Source organism: Chrysochloris asiatica, unplaced genomic scaffold (assembly GCF_000296735.1).
Source record: "Chrysochloris asiatica unplaced genomic scaffold, ChrAsi1.0 scaffold00131, whole genome shotgun sequence".
Lineage (NCBI taxonomy): Eukaryota > Metazoa > Chordata > Mammalia > Afrosoricida > Chrysochloridae > Chrysochloris > Chrysochloris asiatica.
In genome coordinates this window covers 205,621-230,043 of record NW_006408649.1, presented here as the reverse complement: position 1 = coordinate 230,043, position 24,423 = coordinate 205,621, and the positions used below count along the sequence as shown (strand labels likewise).

The window sequence follows — 24,423 nt, the reverse complement described above, 5'->3', positions numbered from 1 at the left end:
ATCTCGATACTTGTTTCTTTACTCCTTGAAATAGACACATAATTGGAAATTTTACCACAGAAAAGAGTAATATTACTAAACTGACCAGTTAGTTTTAAAGTATGCCTCACTAAGAAGTAATAGTAATAATAATGATCATACAAATGGATCAGAAGAAAGGGCAAGCAAAGTACAAAAACAGCCAAAATAGTTTAGATACATTCAGTAAAACATTGTACAACAAGAAAAAGAAAAGAAATCTTCCTTTGCTAAATTGTCAGGTTTGGAGGACATTTCATCTTTGACTCTGTGACATGTAATAAATAATCAAAGTTCATAGGGAATGATTAAAAAGAAGAGGTAAAATAAAACTTACACTGTTCATCAGTAATCTTAGTTTTTCAATGTCTTTCATCTGCTGGAGTTCTTTTAAGGTTAGAGTTAACTCACACCCGGCTTCATAAACCAGTGTTTCCAGAGTAACCAAATTATCACACAGAACCATCAAACCAGGAATACTCCGCTCCATTCCAAGTCGAACAAGTGATAATGCACAGTCAACCTAAAATTGAAAAGCAACAGTTAAGTCTTTTAGTATTAAAGTCTTACAATATACTTCAAAGTTTTAAAAGCCTCCAGATCTAATCCATGTTATAATTGTTATAAAATCACATTATCAGTAATATACATTTTTATTTAGTACAAAAACATAAGAATTCTTCATCAAATGTATCAGTATTATGCTGTTTCAAAGAGACATCAATCCATAAAAAATGCTGAAAGCAAAGACAACCATCTTAAATGGGTAGCAGATTTAACAATTTACAGAGCAGTTTTATATTATATATATATATACATACAAGGGAGTGTCAAAAAGTTTGTGGGAAAATTCCAATATCTTCTACATAGACTACGAGAGATTATGTTAAATCTGGGAATCTGAGAATGAGGGAAATGGTACAGTGTAAGGACTAGGATTAAGATTTGACACAGAAGAGAAGGAGGGCAGAAAGATGCAAAAAAGAAATGTCAAGCCATAGATCAAAGGCCCATCAAAAGGTATTCAAACACCAAGGGACTGACAGGTAAAAATTAAGCGAACAAAGGAGAAATGTATTTTCTATTGGAAAGGGTGTTTCAAAGAAACATAACGGAAAAAGTGTACGTAGGTAAAGTTCGGAAGCTTAAGTAAACTAGGAAAACAGTAATCTCGTAAAACTTCAACAAATAATTTTTTTTAACTTATGTTAAAAGGATACAATTACAGTTATATTCTATCTCAGGTGAATTAAAACTCATCAGGTGAATTTTCATAAAGCATGAAGAAAAAATACTTGATACATAAAACACAAGTAGTATCTTGAACACAAAGCACTTTAGCAATTTGTCATGTACTCACTAATTTTGTGAAGCACATTTGTCTTTTTATTATCATCTTTGAAGATTCAAATTCTCAAATACTTACTGAAGCAAAAATGTCTTTAAAATCAAATTACTGACATATTAAATGAAACTCAGATTCAAAGCAACTTACAAAATCATACCATGTACCCCAAGCTCTCACTGGGTATAACTCACCACTATAAACATATTCCTAAACCAACAAACAAATTTTGCTAGAGGCATTTATAGACACTAAGGAAAAGGAAGTCTCATATCAATTAAATCTCTAAAACTGAAAATTAAAAACTATGTCAGATATCACTTTGACTGTAGTGTAAGACACACTGAACACCAATATATATCTGCAGATTTAAAAAACACTTTTATTATAGGTGTTTTTAGAGGCCTAAATGAAAAAAGAGAAGTAATACAAACCAATTCAACAAAGCAACCAACATTCAATCTTCTTTCTTTATAATTCTCCCTAATTATTCAAAATAATTTAATATGTCTGCAATTTATTTCCAGACTGGTTAAAATTTTAAATGTGAAAAAGCTCTGTCACTTTTAAGGTACTGTAGGGCATAAACAAAAGTTAGCTCTGGTAGCACAGTGCTTACGAGTTGGGCTGCCAACTTCCAGTGCAGTAGTTCAAAACTACCAGCTGTTCAGTAGGAGAAAGAGGAGGTTTTCTACTCCCATAAATATTTATAACCTCGGAAACCCTATACAGGGTCGCTATGAGTCAGAACTATCTCCAGGGCACATAACCACTACCAGGACATGAACAAAGAGTCTACATATTTGTCACTTAGCTTAAGTATTATTTAACATTATAAAAAAATTTTTTTGTATGATTTAATCTACACTGAATTTTCCTGGAATGTAGTTACTACTATATAAATCAAGGGAAGATTTTACCGTATTTTGTTAAAATTTTAACGGAACAAAATTTTATCATGAGTTAATTCACATCACTGACAGTCATTGTGACCAATACATCATACCTGAATCTGCCTGCAACTGCAACTGTTTTATTCACAGTGATTTTATATGGACTTCTAGTATAATCATGACAAAGAATACATATAATTTATTTTGCTTGCTGCATTTAAGTCATTACATTAATTCTTTTGTAAATTACATAATGTCTGATTTTCAAAACTGAATGATAAAAGATGCCTTATATTTACTATGAAAATATCCTGAGTCTAAGAATTGCGATTGCTTTTGTATTTTGGGTTGTTTTTTTCCCTAGATTTATAAATCTCACTCTCAGTCACTAAGATTGATGTAACAGATCATTTTTATATAGACTCTATAAGATAGATTATATTAAAACCAGTATTTGCTCTGGCTCTGCCACTTTGTGTCCCTAGGAAAGTTGATCATCTTCCTTTCACGGACTTTAGTTTATCTACCTATGTTGTTGTTATTGTTAGGTGCCATCGAGTTGGTACCAACTCATAGTGACCTTATGCACAGCAGAACGAAACACGGCCCGATCCCAACCTCACTACTGTTGCCGCACTTGAGTCCATCAATGCTGCAACTTGGCCAATCCATCTCATTGGGAGTCTTCCTCTTTTTCTCTGACCCTCTACCTTACCAATACCATAGATAATTAGACTAGACCATCTCCAGAAATTCTTGTCATTTTGAGATTCTAAACATTTTGAAATGTACTATGTTCCTTACCCATCTTCAAAACTTAGAAAGCCAAAACCTCCAATCATAGATGTTCTTGGACATCCCACCAAAAGTTTAAACTGTAACATACCCATCAGTAACAGTAAGTTATTCATCTTCAAATCTACAAATATTATAAATAGAAATTAAACAGGAAATCAAAAAGACTATCAAATGGGAAGACAAGGCATGTTACATTCAGTAAGTAGAAATTTTAAAAGAAGGGTACATAGTCTTTCTAAAAGTACCCTTCATGTCAAATGAAACACTGATGGTAGGACAAATGGTCTAAAGCCAAGACTGAAAGTAAAGAGAAATGTCATCTATTGACTAGAACCTGAATTACATTTCAATGGGAATTCTGCCATGTCTAGCTATGAATTATCAACCACTGTTCTGGTAAGATAGTATCCCTGGATGGTACAAACAGTTAAGCACTTGACTACTAATTGGAAGGTTGAAGTTTGAACCCACCTAGAGGTGCCTCAGAAGAAGGCCTGGCAATAGGAATGTTAATAAAAGGGCACAGCTTTTAAATAACCATGGAATGAAGTTCTATTTTGCATACATGGGACTCCATGAGTTGGAACTGACATAAAAATAACTTCTATTTTATTTTTTTGCTTGGTTGTTTTGGGGGTTCTATCAGAGAAAAAGAGGAAGACCCCCAACGAGATAAGATGGGCCAAGTAGCAGCATCGATGGACTAAGCGTGGCAACAATAGTGAGGTCGGCCCAGGATCAGGCAGTGTTTCATTCTGCTGTGCATAAGATCGCTATGAGTTGGTACCAACTCGATGGCACCTAACAACAACAACAACAACAATTGGACTCCTTACATGGTGCTGCAGGATAAAAGCTCAACGGCAAGGTTGGTTTGAGCCACAAAATTGGTGGTTCAAACTCACCAGCTACTCCTTGGAAACCATATACAGGATCGCTATGAGTCGGAAGCAGCAAGACTGCACTTAACAGAAACAATATGATAAAAACAACTATTCCTTACATTTGTAGAGTACTTCAATTGGCAGAGTTTAATAATTTTTCAGGTACATTTTCTTTTGTTCTTATTCATTCTGTTACAAGAATTAACCCCATAAGAAAATTAAGGTATCCAAAAGTAGGAAACATGGCCAGAGTCATACACTCTGTTTGTCAGAATCAAGGTAAGTATTGTAATATCTTAAATTTCAATATAATCCTCATCTCTCTTCCAAATCACCTCTCTGATACAGTTGTTATACATCTTAGTAAGGGTACATAAGGACTGAGAGAAATTCAAAACAGCTTCAAGTGGAGTTCCTGAAAGGCAAAATAATAATCAACTGCATTGCTATAACAACAGATAATCAAGAAATTCTGGATTGATACAATCTTTTAAATTAGTGTGGTTGTAAAACGATTAAATTACAGAAATTCTAGAACAGTATGCATCAAATTTTTCAACTTACATTTTAAAGAACAATTTTTATTGTATCTCTGTCAGAAAGCAAAAAGAGCTGTGAAACCTTCTGAGTCAATGGCTAAATGAACAAAAGTAATAAGAAATACTCATTTCATTCCTTGCAAACAACATACATGATTCTTGGCACTACTGCTGACATTCACTTTATGCACTAAATTCTAAGAATTCAGAGCAGCTGAACAACACCTGTAATTTTCACCTTACCTGTCGGGCATAATGCTCTATTTCCTCTGCTCGGGTGTGATACCATTCCGTAACCCTCTCTACCGCAAGCTGAGTTGTCCTGTAGTTGAGTAATTCAGGTTGTGCAGCATACAAGAATTCATTTTCATCTTGGAGACTTGGCTCAACAACGACTCTGCAAAACACAAAAGGGCAATTAGTAATTGACTGGATTCTGCAATATATAAAATATATAAGGATTATCCTAGCCAATTGCTTTCCTTATACATGTATTTGTATATATATATACATATATATATACATATATATGTAATTCTGTGAGATACAGAACCAGATGGAAAAGAGCAGGCTACAAAGATGAAGTATGTGTGTGTTTTCTTATATGCATGTACACACTTATAAGATAAATAAGGACATTTTTTAGCATGCTTAACTTATTTTCCTATGGGTTTTCCTAATTTAAAAGTACGCGTGGATACTAAATCAAAACACCTGTACCACAAAATAAATCAAATGTAACTAACAAAATCAAAATCACCCTGAGATGCTCTTTTAAAATGCACATGGCTGGGTGCTAAGCCCAGGCCTACTAAATCAAAATCGCCACTGATGGCCCAGAAATACCTCCTTTAGGAAAATATCCCCAGGTGATTCCAACACAAATATGACTAAAGAATCTTGTTTATCACATTCATAAAACTAACAGGAAGCACTCCGTATTTATGTGGATGATATAGTACATCAGGTATAAGCAATCTAGTATAGCGCTGACTTCTGCATTATAAAGAATTCATCTATACCATTCCCTATCAGGTGTGAAAAATAAACATCCCCTACAGGAATGCACATACAGATAACATCATGGGAATCACAAATTATGAGGAGATTCATCAGGATTATTCTAGTAAAATGCTTTAAATGATTAACACACTAAAAAAAAAGTATTTACTTAAATATTTCTTATGAACATATGAAATAAGTGTTGTGTTCCACTAGAGACATTCATTCATCTGAAATAAGTAGGTAGTAAATGACATATGTAGTAATTGTTATTTTAAAAGGCAAAGGAGCAACAACCACCAAAGAATGTATGCATGACTACACAAATATGTATACAGGTATTTAAGTATATGATTATGTGGGTCCATATGTGTGCACAGATTAAAAATATCTTACAGGCATAGCTACATATGGATATGTGAGTGTGCGCATCTATATTCATGTCTTTGTAATAAAGTACATAGAAGCAGCAGTTATGGATACTTCTTAGACATAACCACATACCTCACGAGACTGGTTTTCTGGGTTTGAAGGCTGAGGGCCATCTTTTCATGGGACAACTCAGCTAACTCACATAACACAATTCATAAATTGTTATGTTATATGTCTCAATATAGTAAGTAGGGCCTGGGGTCTTAGAGCCTGTGAATGACTGGTCTCTACTCATCAAAAGGGAAAGTAAGAAACCAAAGACTCAAAGAAGAAAATCTAGAGGACAAATAGTCAACATGAACCAAAGCAGCCATCTACCGTGAGACTAGATGGTGCCAGGATTTTATTACCGACCTTTCTGGTCAGGGGCACAATAGACGTATCCTACAGAAACAGAGAAAAATGTGGAAACCAAACTCAAATTCTTAAAAAATTCCACACTCATGAGACAGGCTGAAACTAGAGAACTCCCCAAGACTATCACCTGAGAGACACTTTAAAATTTATACCAAAACTATCCCTTTTAGCTAAATAACAAACTGGCTCAAAAAAATAAAGAATATCACCTGTGAATAATAAGTTCATCTAAAAAATATCTATAGGAGACTGAAACCCACCCACTGCCATGAAGGCAGTTATGACTCACAGGAACCGATAGGACAGAGTAGAACTGCTCCATGAAACCCACCCACTGCCATGAAGGCAGTTATGACTCGCAGGACCGATAGGACAGAGTAGAACTGCTCCATATGGTTTCCGAGACTGTAAATTTAAAGTTTACAGGCACAGATAGCCTTAAATTTCTCCAAAGGATAAACTGGTAAGTATGAACTGCCAATTTAGTGGTTAGTAGCCATTGCTTAATACACTGCATCACCACGAGGACTCCCTTATAGAAGATCTAATGGTAAAAATTAACCCCAAGATGAAAAGGTAGCGGGGCATAAAAACTGGTGTTATTTTTACATGTCATCAAGTTAGTTCCAACTCATAGAGAAACCCTGTATATAGAGTTTCCAAGGCTGTAAATCTTTGTGGGAACAGAAATTCTGCCTCACCTTTTCTTTTGTAGTACAGTTGATGGGATCGAACTGCTAACCTTGTGGTTGGCAGTCCAGTACTTATCCTGCACAGAGTCTACAGTACTGGAAATACTACAAACAAAATCGAATGAATTGAGAATAATGCCACACTGCAGAAAATGTAACCAATTATCATGGAAATTTTTCTATAGAAATTGTAAAATTTAACTCAGTAGAAGATGAGTTTGACACATGAGAGTTTTAAACAGTGTTTCATTCTGTTGTTCATAGGGTCGCTATGAATTGGTACCAACTCAATGGCACCGAACAACAACAACAATAAATTGCTGTGTGAATATTTATCATAAAAACAGTAAAGGAGGGGGAAAAAGGGCGATGAGCTTTAGAGTCAGAAATGAATCTGCAATGCAGTTTCATCACTAAACCTTATGAAACCCCATACAGGTTACGTAACTAATTGAAGATTCATTATCTCCAGATTCACCCTCTTCAGATTAAAACTGGAACAAAAAATATGAAGGAATCTTATGACTATAAAAAGTAGTGGAAATAAGTTACAGAAAGCACACTATGTTGCAGAGAAAAGGTACTGAATTTTTATTTTTAATTATTGTTTCTACTAAGATTACTGGTAACTGAAGTTTGCTGTTGTTGTTGTCGTTGTTAGGTGCCATCGAGTCAGTACCAACTAGCAGCAACTCTATGCACAACAGAACGAAAACCTGCCCAGTCCTGGGCCAACCTCACTACCGTTGCCACACTTGAGTCCATTGATGCTACCACTCGGTCAATCCATCTCACTGGGGGTCTTCCTCTTTATCTCTGACCCTCCACCGTAACAAATATGATATCCTTCTCCAGAGATTGGTCCCTCCTGACAATATGCCCGAAGTATGAAAGACGAAGTTTGGCCATCCTGCCCTCCAAGGAGCACTCTAGTTGTACCTCTTTCAACACAGATCTCTTTGTTCTTTTGGCAGCCCATGGCACTTTCAATATTCTCCTCCACCATAACTCAAATGCATCAATTCTTCTATGGTCTTTCTTATTCACTGTCCAGCTTTCGCATGCATATGAGCTTATTGGAAATACCATGGCTTGAGTCAGGCGCACCTCAGTCCTAATACTGACATCTTTGCTCAACACTTTAAAAGGTCTTGTGCAGCAGATGAAATTTGCCTAATGCAATGTGTCATTTGATTTCTTGACTGCTGCTTTCATAAGTGTTGATAGTTGATGCAAGAAAAATGAAGTCCTTGACAACTTCAATCTTTTCTCCAGTGATAAGAATGTTTATTGGTCCAGTGGCCCTCAAGGAATTTTGTTTTCTTTACATTGAGATGCAATCCATACCAAAGACTGTGCTCTTTGATCTTCATCAGTAAGTATTTTAAGTCCTCTTCACTTTCACCAAGCAAGATTGTATCATCTGCATATCACAGGTTGCTAATGAGTGTTTCTCCAATCCTGATGCCACGTTTTTCTTCATATAACTGAAGTTCATGATTAGACTAAAAAAGCAGATGTCAATGAAATATATGGGAATTTTATCCACATTGACATAAGCAACCTATTGTGCTTGTTGTTGTTAAGTGCCATCAAGTTGATTCTGACCCATAACAACCCTGTATAGGGTTTCCAAGGAGCAGCAGGTAAGCTTGAACCACCAACTTTGCAGTAAAAACGACTTTGCAGTCAGACGCATTAGCCCACAGCACCATACCAGGACTCCGCTTGTAAGTGGTACTGATTACAATAAGGTCTTCCTAGATATGAAATAAGGAGCTCTGGTAGCATAGTGGTTATGAATCGGGCTACTAACTTCAGGGTCAGCAGTTCGAAACTACCAGCTGTTCCACGGGTGAAAGATGAGGCTTTCTGCTCCCATATAGATTTACAGCCTCAGAAACCCTGTACAGGGTCGCTATGAGTTGGAACCAATTCCACGGCACATAACAACAACAAGAACATATATGAAATAGTGGTGCACAAAATAGTAGAACAGTAGTTTGTGTTTTTTTTTTACTATAGTCATGAATGCAAAATGTCAAGTGATGAGTAAGTGTTATCGGCTCTTAGATTGCTTCACATGCAATAAATTCAAAACTGAGTTAATAATAACCTCAGAAAATATAATATAGCTCTCTTTTAAAAAACAGAAACGGGATTAAACATGCCTGAAACACTTAAATAACTTCATCTTCATGCAACTCTCACTTTTGTTCTGTATATGTCAATGATAAATATCTTATTTTCTTTCTCTGAAGGAGAATGTGTCCTAAGCTTTCCAATACTCTTTCCTCTGCTTAAAACTCCCCTCTCATATGTCAAACTCTTCTTCTACTGAGCTAAATTCTATTCCTCATTCCAACTTCAGATCGTAATGATTTGGCAGTTACAGAATAATGTCTTTTTCACAGGAAATTTCTTCCTTGACCTCTACTGAGCTTAGTTCTTCCCAATGCACTCTACACTTCTCTTTCATAATCTCATGAATTAAATTCTATACTCCTGAAATTCTACTGAAATGTGTAGAAGTTTTTGTTTTCTTGTTTTTAAGGCACAACCACTAAAGGAAGAATAGGGTTCAGCGAATGACAAGAAATTAAATCACTATCTTTCATTCTAGAGAGTTAACAGGTAATGTCCTATATTAAGAAAATCAAGAAGTAGCTATACAATTATGCTGTTCAGTGATCCAGTGGTAAAAACAAAAATAACTCTTTTAAAAAATTGAAAGTATTTGCCTTTGAAGGTATGGAAGAAGGGAATACCAAAGGGCTTTTTGGTTTTTGTTGTTGGTTTTTTTTTTGTGTGTGTGCTAAAATTCAAACTTTATTCTATCCTTAGAAACTACAAAGTCTAAATATACAAAATTTGCATATAAGCAATTGCTGGTCTGTTCCACAGTCTGCCCACTTTAGCAGATGATATGGAGCTTTCCCAAGGTCTCTTCCCACAGATTTAGTCAATCTGATTTCTGTGTATTCCATCTAGTGGGGTACAGGTGAATGGTCGTCCTTTATGTTGTTTGAAAATGGTAATTATAATGAATAAGCCATTGGTCTTGCAAAATTCTACCATGTGATCTCCAGCATAATTTTTATCACCAAGGCTGTATTTCCTGACTACTGATCCTTCCTTTGTTTCCAACCTTTGCATTCCAATTGCCAGTCATTATAAATACATCTTGATTGCAGGCTTGATCAATTTCACACTGAGTAAGTTGGCAGAATTCTTCAATTTTATCATCATTGGTTTTAGTGGTTGGTGTGTAAATTTGGATAACAATGGCATCAACTGGTCTTCCTTGTTGTTATTGTTCAGTGACTTCCAGTGGGTTCCGACCCATAGCGACCCTATATAAGGTTTACAAGGAACAGGTGGTGACTTTGAACCTCCAAGCTGTGGTTCAAACCAACCTTGTGATCCAGTGCTTTATCCCACAGTGCCACACCAGTTCTCCATTTCCTCTGTAGGTTTACAGATAATATCCTATCACAGACAGCACTGTATTTAAAAATAGATCTTGAAATTTTCTTTGTGATGATGAATGTAATACCATTTCTCTTCTTTTGTTGTTCCTGGCATACCATATGATTGTCAGATTCAAAATGGCTAATACTAGCCCATTTTAGCTTGCTAATATCTAGGATATCGATCTTTATGTATTACATTTCATTTCTTGCAACTTCCAATTTTCCTCAATTCATACTTAATACATTCCATGTTCCAATGATTAATGGAAGTTTGCAACTGTCAGACGAGACTCTGGAACTTGCATTCCAATGTAGAGATGTTGTGAAAAAGAAACAAAAACAAATGCATCCAGTAACATCTAAAAAAAACAGGGTTTTGGTTTTTGCTTTTAACTTTGTGGAACACTTTAACATATTACTGTATATGTGCAAATATATACAACTTTTATAAAAATGAAAATAAAATTAAAAACAAAACATGTAAACTAAATTAAGAACAAAAACAGAGCAGGGCATTCAATGCATAGAAATTTTTAAGAAGTAAGAGTCACATATTCTATAACTAAAATATCAAAAATATCAAAAGAAATGAGATTCATGGAAATTTTCAACAATACCCAATATGATAAAATGTTTGTTCTGGTGAATTGCTGCTAAATTGGTTCTGACCCATAGCAACCCAGTATAGGGTTTCCGAGGAACGGATGGTAAGCTTGAACCTCCAACCATGCAGTTCAAACCAACTTTGCAATCGAGCGCATTAACCCACAGCGCCACACCAGGATTTCAATAAACATAAACAAAACTTCCAAATTTCACTTATAATTGCCTCACTACGGGTTGTTTATGTATCACTTTTTAGATACTAACATATGCATAGCTCTTGAAATCCAAGCTAGCAAAAGGCTTGTGTCTGTATAAATAAAAATCAAACCAGCAATTCCTTACACAATATCCACTGACACCATCCATGCCACCCTATCTCTACTCTATCGCCCTGCAAAGAAGCTCAAACCTTTCACCTTGTTTCCTGGTTTTGACCTCCACATGTTTAAACACTGTGTGTTTGTTACTATTTTCTGATTTATATACTTCAGATACTACTTAGAAGTTTACGCTACAGCCACCCTACTTCCCCTACACTTCTTCCACCTATTTCAGATATATCACAATTTGGATTAAGTCAATAACTATCAACATTAATATGACTACATGAGTATCACCTACTGCTGAAAGTACTCCTCTTCCTTCTTTAATTGCACACCCATGTTCATTGCAGCATTATTCACAATAGCAAGACAAAGCTTACATAACCAGCAGCAGATGACTGGTTGAATAAACTCTGGCATATATACACAATGTAACATTATGCAACATGGAAAAATAATGATGAATCTGCAAAACACCACATAATATGGAAAAACCTAGAGAGCATTTTGCTGAGAGAAAGAGACAGATATTATATGAGGCCACAACTGGAAAAAGTTTAAGAAAAGGTTTCCATTCTATAATAAATTTTCTATGATGGTTACCAGGGGTGGAAGGGAATGGAGAATTAGTCATTGGGTACAGTGCAGACCCATGCAAACATAGTAATCTTCTTTGACAACTTTTGTTCTACAATGAGTCACTGCCTATTGTCCCTTTCTCTCTTCCACTTGTTTATAGGCATCCACTGCTAACTTCCAAATGCTCTAGAAGATCTAGCAATGTTGTATCTGTTCAGTGATGACTTATCCAACAACATCACACCAGGGCCTTAACTATATCCCATTTGAACTTAGAAACCATCTCAAAAACATATTTCATGCACTAATGGCCAAAGACCAGAAGAGTTGTGGGATGACATGAACAACATTGTTGTTGTTGTTAAGTGCCGCCGAGTCGGTTCCGACCCATAGCGACCCTGTACAACATTATATAAGAAAAAAACAAAAGGTCATTAAAAAGACAGGGAAAAAAGAAACAACCATAATCATTGTCAGAACAGACTCTAAAACTTGCTCATACCTCTAGAAATAACTGAACATCAACCAATTCTTTTTGGTACAGTAACCCTGTGTAGTCCTTCTATCTTCTATGTTTCCAGCATCATTCAATATTTTGTCAATAGAATCCTTCAATATTGCAACCTGAAGTTTAAATTTTTTCATTTCTTTCAGCTTTAGAAATGCTGAGCATGCTCTTCCCTATGGGTTTTCTAACTCTAACTCCAAGTCTTCGTACATTTCATTCTATTTGACTTTCTCTTCTTGAGCTGCCCTTTGAATTTTTCTGATCAACTCCTTTATGTCATCATTTCTTCCACTTGGTTTAGTTTCTCTAAGCACAAGAGCAAGTTTCAATGTCTCTCTGACATCCACACTGGTGTTTCCTTTTTTTTTTTTTTTTCCGTCCTTTTAATGACCTTTTGCTTTCTTCATGTATGATGTCATCCCACAACTCTTCTGGTTTTTGATCATTAATGATAATGGATCAAATGTGTTCTGGAAATGATCCCTAAACTTGGGTGGACTATACTCAACATCATAGTTTGGCTTTCATGGAGTTGTCTTAACTTTCTTCGCATTTAGCCTACACTTGCATATGAGCAAGTTCCTCCTTCACCCCTTTTGCAGTATTTGATGGCTCCAAGTTCTAAGGCTTCTCAAGGCTTATTGTTGTTGCATGTCACTGAGCCAGTTCCAACTCATGGTGACCTTGTATAGGGTTTCTGAGGAGTGGTTGGTATTTTTAAACCACCAACCTTGGGGTTAGCAGTCTAGTGCTTATCCTACAGCTTATCCTGCCTGCAATGCCATCCCAGGATTCTCAAGGCTAGATCTTATAAACATGAATGCCAAAACTAAATCAAGAGCAAAGTCGTATGCACATCATGATTACAATTTTGAAAATCCAACTGTGTATGTCAAACTTCAAAAGGGATTATCTGAAAAAGAAGAGTTATTGTATAACAGCAATTTTTAAAAGAATTCCTTAATAGCATTTTGATATTTTCCAGTAGACCTATTTAACATAATTAAACTAAGGATATTTTTTTCAAAACTTCACACAAATTTTCAACATCAGGGACCAGCATCAAGTAAGAAGTCACACTGAATACACCACTGTCACAGAGTCATGTATTCATTCATTGCACCAAGAGCTGAGGATGCCTCCAACTGATCATACTTACTTGCACTTGGACTCTTCACACCAATCTTTATCCCGGTGTTTATGTTCATGCCAAGGAATGATCATCAAGGAGTCATCAGCACCACTTTTATTAAAAAAAAAAAAAAAGTTATTTAAAATGCATGTTATCTCAACGACTGACTACACAAGGGATACAATGCAAAAAGTATCTCTATAAACCAGTCACCAAGATTCCTGTGGGTATTCTGTGAAGCAAGTAATTTTTTTTTAAGAATTCAATGCTGATTTGTTTTTATTTTAGCAATAAACCACATCTCTCTACTAATATAAAAATAGATCAACCTCACTAAGAAGGTGTTTCTCATATTTTTAGTTTAACAATTGAATTTATAATATATTTTGATCAGTTATATTTTAAAGCAATTGTAGTAATAGCAATCCAAATATTTTAACTCAAATCTATTGTCATAGCAAATGAAAACTTACATGTTAATTTATGTACACATAAATACGATAGCTATTACCCACTTAAACTGATGAAAAAAGTAGATACCAATTGAATAATGTATAAGAAAATGTACTGTTACTTTTGAATATCAAACAAAACTATTTATCATTTCTTAGATATTTTTAAACATTTATTCATAGGCTTAACCATTATTTTGTTTAACAGTAATGCATATCCATTTTTTCGGTATTATGCTTGGTTGTCAGTAAAACGGAAAATTACTAAGGGACATGGACTTTTTCATATTTTGGATTCATCCTCTAATAATGAAAATCACACTAGTAAATTATTATTAACATAATAAAATTGGTTTTTTTTTTTGAGACACAAAATACAATAAATCGTCTTTATTTATATAGAAGACATAAAACGCAGCAAATAGAAATAACCTGAAAAAGAATCTCAGAATAAAGGCATTATTTACTATCAGAAGAAACAAATTTTGAAATAAAGTTGAAGTCAAAATAATCTTACTATTTTTAAATATAGTTAATATTTTTAAAATTTTAGAAATATTCAGAATCAAAAGCTCTATGAAGCAGAAAATGGAAGTGTCTTGTAGCCTTAAACAGAAATTCCCTGTTCACATTTGACTACCTAAATCATCAGATAGCTGTGAGATTAAAATATAAACAGGAGATGCTTGATATTAAGGGTTTTGTTATTCTGTTGTATAAAGCAGAGCACATAGGAAATTCCTGAAGGCAAGACAATCTCATAGTCATCTTTTTTTTTTTTTTTAACCATTTATTTTTAATTGAGTGAAGCTTTACAGAGCAAACGATCAGTTTTACATTAAAAAAAAAATCATACTCTTCATTCCATTTCAATGATTGTAAACCCCTCCATGTAACAATAATTAGTCTATTTCCTCCCTGTGATTCTTGTTTACATCTCACCCTCCTTCTCAGCCAGCCCTTCAAGGAGCTCTGGCAGCGTAGTGATTACGAGTCAGGCTGCTAACCTCAAGGTCTGCAGTTCAAAACTACCAGCAGTTCTGAGGGAGAAAGATGAGGCTTTCTGCTCCCGTAAAGATTTACAGCCTCAGAAACCTCATACAGGGTTGCTTTGAGTTGGAAGCGACTCCACGGCACATCACCACTACCACCATCACCCAACCCTTCTGAACTTTTTCCTATGTGAATGCTGCCCTTTGGATTTTGAATGATTGACCAGTCCATGGTGAGCATACCTTACTATTGTTGTTGTTCTCCTATATACTCACATTTAAACATTGGCTGAAAATTAAGCCACGATTGTGAGGTCAGTAGTTTCCTCTCTCTAGTCTTTTTTTTTTTATCAGAAATCCTGGTCTTTTTTGTTAAATTTTGAACTTTGTTACCCATTTTCTCCAACTCTGTCCAGAACCTTCTAATGTGATTCCTTTCAGAAGAGTTGGTAGGGGTAACCAGGCTAGTTCTGGTATCAGGGTCATGGAGACTTACGTTTACATGTTCGATTAGTCCAATTGACTAATTGATTACAGGAGCTTTCAATTTTCATCACTCTTCTTTCCTTTAGTGATCAATACTAATATGGTAAGAAATTTAGCAAGTTTGAGTGCAATGGAAGGTCATAATTCAAAGAAGAGACAGACCGTGATATGATTCAGGACTTTATTAGCAATGTTAACAGAGTACAATTCAGAATTAAAACAAATTCAGGATGCAGCAGTTCCCCAGAAAGGAAAGCCCTTGCCTGCCATAGTGCAGGCACATCTAACTCATGTCTTCAGCCTCTCAGTCATGTGATCCCTTGGCTTCAGCCTTTACTCAGTCCATGGATCTAGAGCCTGAAGCTATTTTGTCTCTCCATGCCACCACCTCTTCCATTACCTCTGCTGTTACTGGTCTCTCATGCTTCACTCATGCTCTTTTTTCTTGATGATCCTGGGATCTTCATTATGGTACTTTTTTTTATTTTTGTTGTTAAGCACTGTCGAGCCAGTTCCTACTTGTACGGACCATGCATATGGTTTCTGAGGAACAGCTAGTGGATTTGAACTCTCCACCTGTGATTCACAGTCCAGTGCTGCTCCTACAGCACCACACCAAGAATCCAAAGTGGTACAAAGTGGTGGTGGTGATTATGTGCCGTGGAGTCAGTTCCAACTCATAGTGACCCTATACAGGGTTTCTGAGGCTGTAAATCTTTAGGGGAGCAGAAAGCCTCATCTTTGTCCCATGGAACAGCTGGTAGTTTCAAATTGCTAACCTTGAGGTTAGCAGCCCAATTCGTAACCACTGTGCTACCAAAGATAACCAAGTTGGATAAAATTAAGAATAAATGAAAAAGGGTAAGTAAAATAAAGATAATATAATTATTACAACAGAGCAATATCCTACAAATCAAGAGAGATGGGTAGTGAAAACAATTCTACCTTTAAGCTAACTATGCAAAATTTTCTACGTGACTTTTAAAGTAAAGTAAGTTAAACATTATCTCTAGTCCCTTTTTAGCTCTAACATTACATGAAAACAACTAAAACATTCTGAATTAAGAATAAAAACAAACACTTTAAAACCAAATTTCAATTGTCTTGATTTTGCGGTTCAAGAAACCATTTTCTAGAGCAGTGTTTCCTAAAAAATGCGTAACAGCCAAGAAAGAGAGTTTTTCTTACATCATTAGGTTATGTTGTACTTTCTTGTAGTAGTAGGTTATGAAATGCTTTTCACTAAAAACACTTCAAAACTGTTTGAAAATTATCTTGGTGAAGATACAGGTCTTCATGTAAAAGTAGATAAGTGAAGAGTTTTAAAGTAGAAAAGGAAAACCAGGTAAGTCATGTCTAAAGGGATGGATATCTTGAAGCAGTAATGTTTGAAAAGGTCTGGGAAAAGGGCAGTGTTGACTGACCAACCAACAACTTACTTGGGCATATACTACAAAGGTTCCCCACTAGGTAACAGGAGATTTACCATACCATATTTTTAAAAGCAAGATTATTTTAATGACTTTTTAACTAACCCCTCTGTTCCCCTCCTTAAAAACAACAAAAAAAAACCCCCACTACCATCAAGTTGATTCCAACTGTAAATATTAATGGGAGAACGCAGCCTCATCTTTCTCCAGCAAAATGGCTGATGGATTTGATATCCTAACACACTATGCACCAGAGATACTGTGGTGCAGTGAATTTATTAAGTATAGCTCTTACAGCCACAGTCTTTGCACCTCCCACCAATGAATGGGTAGTGGTGGTGGTGGTATACCATCAAGTTGGTTCTAACTCATAGCAACCCTGTACAAGCTTTCCAAGGTTATACATTTTATGAGAGCAGAAAGCCTCATCTTTCTCTCATGGACTAGGTGGTGGATTTGAACAGCCCAATATGTAACCCACTGTGCTACTGTTGTTGTTAAGTGTCGTGTAGTCGATTCCAACCCATAGCGACCCTGTATAGGGTTTCCAAGGAGCAGGTGCTGAGCTTGAACCACCAACCCTGCAGTTCAAATGACTTTGCAGTCTGATGTATTAGCCCACAGCGCCACACTAGGACTGTATGAGGGCTCATATAATGAATGAGTGGGAGCATGCAAATACGGTATGTGGGACTCTAATGGGATTACATGGTTTCATCATCCACAGGTTCTAAAGTGAGCCATCTCAGAGGCAAGAACTTGGGATTTCACAAGCTTCCAGAAAGAAAAGCCGGGAGCAGCACATGTCCTTTAGACCCTGCAGATGTGGCTGCAGAAGCAGCAGCACTGAGAGTATGAGACAACAGTGGGCTTCCTGGGCCACTGAGTAACACTGGGCATCTTCCGGCAGGAAAGTGGCTGCAGAATAGGGGTTCCTTTGGGAATTTATCAGCAGCACTAAAGAACTCTGTGGAGTCCTAGTGTGGTGCTGCAGGTTAATGCACTGGAATGCAGAGTAGGTTTAAACTGTAAGGCTGGTGGTTGAAGCTTACCAACTGCACCTCAGAAACCCTACACAGGGAAGCTATGAGTCACAATGACTCAAAGGCACTTAACAACAAAAGAGCTTTGTAATGCTTGCCCAAGTAGGGCAGAGAACCAGGGGCCACTGTGCCTCAGAGGCCAAGGGCCAGAGAAAGGCATACCTGCAGGCAAAACTAACAAGGCCTGATCCTTCCTTACCCAGAGGGCTGTTTCCTAATCCTGAATCATACCCTGTTTAACTTACCTAAGAAACCCCACAATCATGAATATTTTGCTAGGTTTCATTATTGAGTGTGGCGGCCACTTGGTGAACAGTTGATGTCAGAATTGGTAGGGCAGCTTGGAGGGTAGAGCCATGTCTGACCTCCACCTCACAAGAATCAGCCAAGAGCGGATGCTGATGGTGACACCAGGCCATTTTTACAGATGCACTTTTGATGGCACTTTCCACATTTAAAAATGTTTCAATCATACAGATTACTCAGAAAAGATGACACCATCACATTCATTTCATTCATCAGCAAGTACAATCTATTGTGTTTTCTTCCATGCTGATAGCTAATATTTTATCACAGACCACTGAAGGTAAAAGGGACAAAGTTAATATCTGGATGCAATGAAGACTGTCATGTTCACTCTTTCAACACAAAGATAAATTATAGTAATGAATTGAGGAAGGTGGGAAAAAGTAAATCAACAAGTTATTACTGTCTTCTCTAACTAAAATACATACAGTTTTCTTAAGCCACACAAAATGTTAAAAGATAAAAGCAAATTTGAGTAGTGTGGCATTGTAGGATGAACACTGGCCTGCTAACAGCAAGGTTAGTGGCTCAAACTTACCAGAAACCCCTCAGAAACTCTATGCGTGATTACTGTGAGTTGGAACCGATTTGACAGCACTTAACAACAACAAAGCTTAAAAATGACAACCCAATAAATACCATGTTGTTCTTGTTAAATGCTGTCAAGATGGTTCTCACTGATAGTGACACTGCATAGGGATTCTGAGGAACAGCTGGTGAGTTTGAACTGCAGACCTTGAGGTCCAGTGCCACACCAGGACTCCAATAAATACCATACTTTTTTTGACATCACTAATTTCTTATAAATCTAACTCATTTATGTCTTAATCTTAGATCTGACCACCAACATTTACAGAAAGCAAACAACCTTTCTGCTCTTTCATTTTTTCACAAACGATTCTTATAAAGTAAATTCTTTCTAAACAAAATTTATGAGAACAAGTGCTTGCTAAAAATTATCACAAGTTCTTTGTCGCGCTTTAAATGCAGCATTAAAAAAAATAAATTCCTTGAGGGTAGGGATTTTGCTTGGTTTGTATATTGCAGTAGCATCCTCAGCAACTAAAATATTGCCCGATACTTAGTAGGCTCATAAAAAGAAGTATGTAACAATCAACTGCATAACAAAGATGTTTTAAAGTGATCTTGCGAGTATCCAAAAATATGAGTGGGAATACAGCAATTCTGGAAAGAGATACTTTGTTCATAAACAAAAGATAGGTCAAAGAGGTTCATTTATACAGAATCTGTAGATTTGAGGATGAGAATAAGAATGCTTTCCTTTTTAGATTACTAAATTTTCATAGTTTGAAATTCTGAAACTGTAATAATCTGAAATGGAAAGAATTCTTGCTCTCACCCTCAAATCTGCAGATTATATTTAAATGAACCTCTTTGACCTATCTTTTTTTATAAACAAACTACCCTGGTGTGGCACTGCAGTATGATGTGCTGGACTAAAAGGTCACTTTCACCCACAAGGTAGGCAGTTTAAACCCACTAGCCGCTCTTATACAGGGTCGCAATGAGTCGGATCTAATGGCACTTAACAATAACAACAACTACCTGGAAAGCTGGACTGCTCCCTCCACCAGAAAAAAAGACCTGCCATCGAGTCGATTCTGACTCATAGTGCTCCTATGTAGGGTTTCAGATGCTGTAAATCTTTACGGTGGCAAGAACCTTCCTCTTGTTCCTGCAGAGTGGCTAGTGTATTCAAACTGCTGACCTTGTGATTAGGATCCTGACACCTAACCCACTGTACCACCAGGGTCCTTCTGTAAAAATTCCATTATAAGAATTAAAAAAAAAAAAAAAAAAAAAAAAAAAGACTTAAAAATACCAATTTACTTATGTATATTTCACTTCAAAATAATTGGTTAGTTTTTCTTATCTTTTAAAAAATGGTAAATTTGAGTTAGTCTCTCACAACCTAAGTAGAGTGATAGAATACTTAATAAAATTCATAGAAAACTTTAATTTTTTCTATTCTCAACTAATATTAGTCATGTAAGCCAACTGCTTAAAAAATGTAGATAAAGTTACTGTTAACAGAAAAAACAACAACAAAAAAAAAACCCACCTTTTATAGAAAGTTAAGTGAGCTGAAAAACTTACATTTTGACTCTATTATTCTACAAACACATTTACATGTATATTCTTTATTTCATCTCATTCTTGGCTGAGAATTCTTAAAATTTAAATGTATCATCCCCACTTAATAAAGGCAGCACATGGTAAACTTAAATTATCTCTTTAGGAAATAATGGTTTCTTTTGCTTAATTTTAGGATTTCTTATATTAGAACCCTGTTCATTGTTTTATTCCAAACAATAAACTATGCTGGTTTCTTTAGAAGGTAACATTTATCTGTCAGCAGGAAAGAAGTGAATATAAGAAGTTCTATTATGCTCAACAATTTTCTCACCAATTATCCCTCCCACCAACTATAAATGTTTTATTTCAAAGAAACTTTATCAAGAGTAAATTTCTAAAAAGTTCTTTTATTTGTGTGCTATGCCTTGGAAACAAAAGACATTGTATTACTACTAATTGCCACCATCTATTCATTGAGTTTGGGATGTAAAATTATACTTATTCCTATTATTAAGCACAAAAGAAAATGCTCTGGAAAATAAAGGTAAAAAAATAATAATTTTGGTTGCTTTGTATAACTACACTGTGGTTACCACACTAAACAAGTCAGATTGATATGAAACTCAACAGGAAACAAATTAAAAAGTTAACTATCACTCAGAATACCACATTGGAAAAAGCTATGCAAAGGCATCATCCAGAATTCTCTTCTGAATCAATGGGGTTCAATTTTATTATTAAATAACCCTGGAAACACAGTAGAGCTTAATAAGGTGTCTTGAAATTTACCAATTGTGGAATAAAGGTCCTAGTTTTACCCTGCAAAGTCAGTTTGAACAGCAAGATTGTCAAATCAAGCTCACAGCTCTTCCTAGGAAACCCTATGCAGGGTTGCTATGGGTCAGAACTGACTCAATAGCACTTAACAACAACATAGAGAAAAACCCTTGGAGTAATTTCAGGTGCCTTGGACTTCCAAGTCATGCCTGAGAATCTCTGTTGGCAAGTGTAGACTGACTAAACCAGAAGGAATCACTTGAAGACTAACATCAACTACCTTCATGAGGCATGATTTAGCCTATCACACCTGACTAACCAATAGAAGCTGTGATCATGAAAGTCAATAAGCTTTCTGGTTGAGAAGAGCATAGGCTTTGGGAAAGTAGCATGTGCCTTGAGACATGGAAACTCTGCACTGGATACCCTCCCAGGCCTCACCCTATGAATCTCTTAATTTGTATCCTTTGCATCTGTAACAGATCTGTAGTCATAACCACATGGTTTACTATCCTAGAAATGACAAATTGAAGAGAAATGGTGTTGAATTCATTGTCAAAAAGAACATATCCAGATCAGTCATAAGGTACAACGCTGTCTGTGATAGGATAATATCCATGCGCCTACAGGGAAGACCAGTTAATACCACTATTATTCAAATTTACGCACCAACCAGTAAAGCCAGTGAGAATGAAATAGAAGAATTCTACCAACTTCTTCAATCTGAAATCGATCAAACATGCAATCAAGATGTACTGATCATTACTGGTGATTGGAATGCAAAGGTTCGGAGCAAAGAGGAGGGATCAGTAGTTAGAAACTATGGCTTTCATGATAGAAATGATGCTGGAGATCGCATGACAGAATTCTGCAAAACCAATGATTTGTTCATTTCAAATACCTTCTTTAGACAGCATAAGAAACGACTATACACCTAGACCTCGCCAGACAGAATACATAGAAATCAAATTGACTACATCTGAGGAAAGAGGCAATCGATGGAAAAGCTCCATATCATCAGTGAAAAGGAGACCAGGGGTAGACTGTGAACAGACCATCAATTACTCACATGCAAATCCAAACTGCAGCTGAAGAAAATGATAACAAGTCCACCAGAGCCAAAATATGACCTTGAATATATCCCACCTGAATTTAGGGATCATCTGAAGAACAGATTTGATACATTATACACTAAAGACCTAAGATTAGAAGAATTGTGGGATGACATCAAGAACATCATACATGAAGAAAGTAAAAAGTCATTAAGAAAACAAGAAAGAAGAAAAAGGTCAAAATGGATATCAGAAGAGATACTGAAACTTGCTCTCCAGCATAGAGATGCTAAAGCAAATGGAAGAAATGAGGAGGTACAAGAGATGAATAAAAATTTCAAAGATCAGCTCAAGAAGATAAAGACAAATATTACAACAAAATGTGCGAAGATCTGGACTCAGAAAACCAAAAAGGAAGGACACGCTCATCATTTCTCAAGCTGGGAGAACTGAAGAAAAAATTCAAACCTTGACTTTCATTACAGAAAGATTCTCTGGGCAAAATACTGAATGATGCAGAAAGCATTAGGAGAAGATGAAAGGAATACATAGACTCACTGTACCAAAAGGAAATTGTTAATGTTCAACCATTTCAAGAGGTAGCATATGATCAAGAGTCAACAATACTGAAGGACAAAGTCCAAGGTACATTGAAGGAATTGGCAAAGAGTAAGACATCAAGAATTGATGGAATAAAAATGGAACTCTTTCAAGAAAGGGAGGTGGTACAGGAGGCACTCACTCATCTCTGCCAAGAAATTTAGAAGACCACTGTCTGGACGAATGATTGGAAGAGATCCTTATTTGTACCCATTCCAAAGAGAGGTGCCCAATGGAATGAGGATATCATCGGACAATCTCTTTGATATCCCATGCGAGTAAAGTTTTATTAAAGGTAATACAGAAATGACTGCAAGTATACATTGACAGAGAACTTCCAGAGGTTCAAGCTGGATTCAGAAGGGGCTGTGGAACGAGGTATATCATTGCTGATGTCCGATGGATCTTGGCCGAAAGCAGAGAATATCAGAAGGATGTTTACCTGTGCTTTATTGACTACAAAAAGGCTTTCGATTGTGGGATCATGACAAGCTATGGACAACATTGCGAAGTATGAGTATTCCTGAACACTTAATTGTGCTCATGAGGAATCTGTACCTGGACCAAGAGGCAGTTGTTCGAACACAACATGGGAACACTGAATGCTTTAAAATTAAGAAAGGTGGGCGACAAGGTTGTATTCTTTTACCATACTTATTCAACCTGTATGCTAAGCAAATAATCCGAGAAGCTGGGTTATATGAAAACAGTGTGGCAGCAGGATTGGAGGAAGACTCATTAACAACCTGCGATATGCAGATGATACAACCTTGCTTCTAAAAGTGAAAAGGACTTAAAACATTTACTAATGAAGATCAAAGAGCACAGCCTTAGATATGGATTACATCTCAATGTCAAGAAAACAAAAATCCTCACCACTGGACCAATAAACAACATTCTTATCAAAGGAGAAAAGACTGAAGTTGTCAAGGACTTCATTCTTCTTGGATCAACTATCAACACTCATGGAAGCAGCAGTCAAGAAACCAAACGACGTATTGCATTAGGCAAATCTGCTGCACAAGACCTTTTTAAAGTGTTGAACAGCAAAGATGACATCTTGAGGACTAAGGTATGCCTGACCCAAGCCATGGTATTTTCAATAACCTCATTCATATGCGTGTGAAAACTGGACAGTGAATAAGGAAGACCTTAGAAGAATTGATGCTTTTGAGTTATGGTGTTGGAAGAGCATATTGAAAGTGCCATGGTCTGCCCATAGAACCAACAGATCTGTGTTGGAAGAAGTGCAGCCAGAGTGCTCCTTGGAAGCCAAGATGGACAAACTTTGTCTCTCACACTTCGAACATATTGTCAGGATGGACCAGTTGCTGGAGAACAGTATCATGTTTGGTAAGTTGGAGGGTCAGAGATAAAGAGGAAGACCCCCAACAAGATGGACTGGCCAAGTGGCAGCATTGATGGACTCAAGCGTGGCAACAGTAGTAAGGTTGGCCCAGGATCAGGCAGTGTTTCGTTCTGCTGTGCATATGGTCGCTATGAGTTGGTACCGACTCGATGGTACCTAACAACAACAGTCATAAATATATGAATTCTGGGAGTTGTCCCAGCAATTCATCAAAGCCAAAGGGGCAGTGAGAACCAGC

At 36.4% G+C, this 24,423-nt stretch overlaps 1 protein-coding gene across 1 annotated transcript in view; it reads right to left on the bottom strand.

Annotated features, from left to right (window-relative positions):
- Window positions 1–24,423, bottom strand: part of NBAS (neuroblastoma amplified sequence) — a gene marked incomplete at its 5' end in the record, with an annotated part of 556,069 nt that overhangs the window by 367,437 nt on the left and 164,209 nt on the right. Inside the window, 3 exons of the mRNA XM_006869470.1 lie at window positions 356–541; window positions 4,721–4,874; window positions 13,609–13,692. Coding sequence (XP_006869532.1) covers window positions 356–541; window positions 4,721–4,874; window positions 13,609–13,692 — 424 coding nt within the window. The remainder of the gene's footprint in view (window positions 1–355; window positions 542–4,720; window positions 4,875–13,608; window positions 13,693–24,423) is intronic.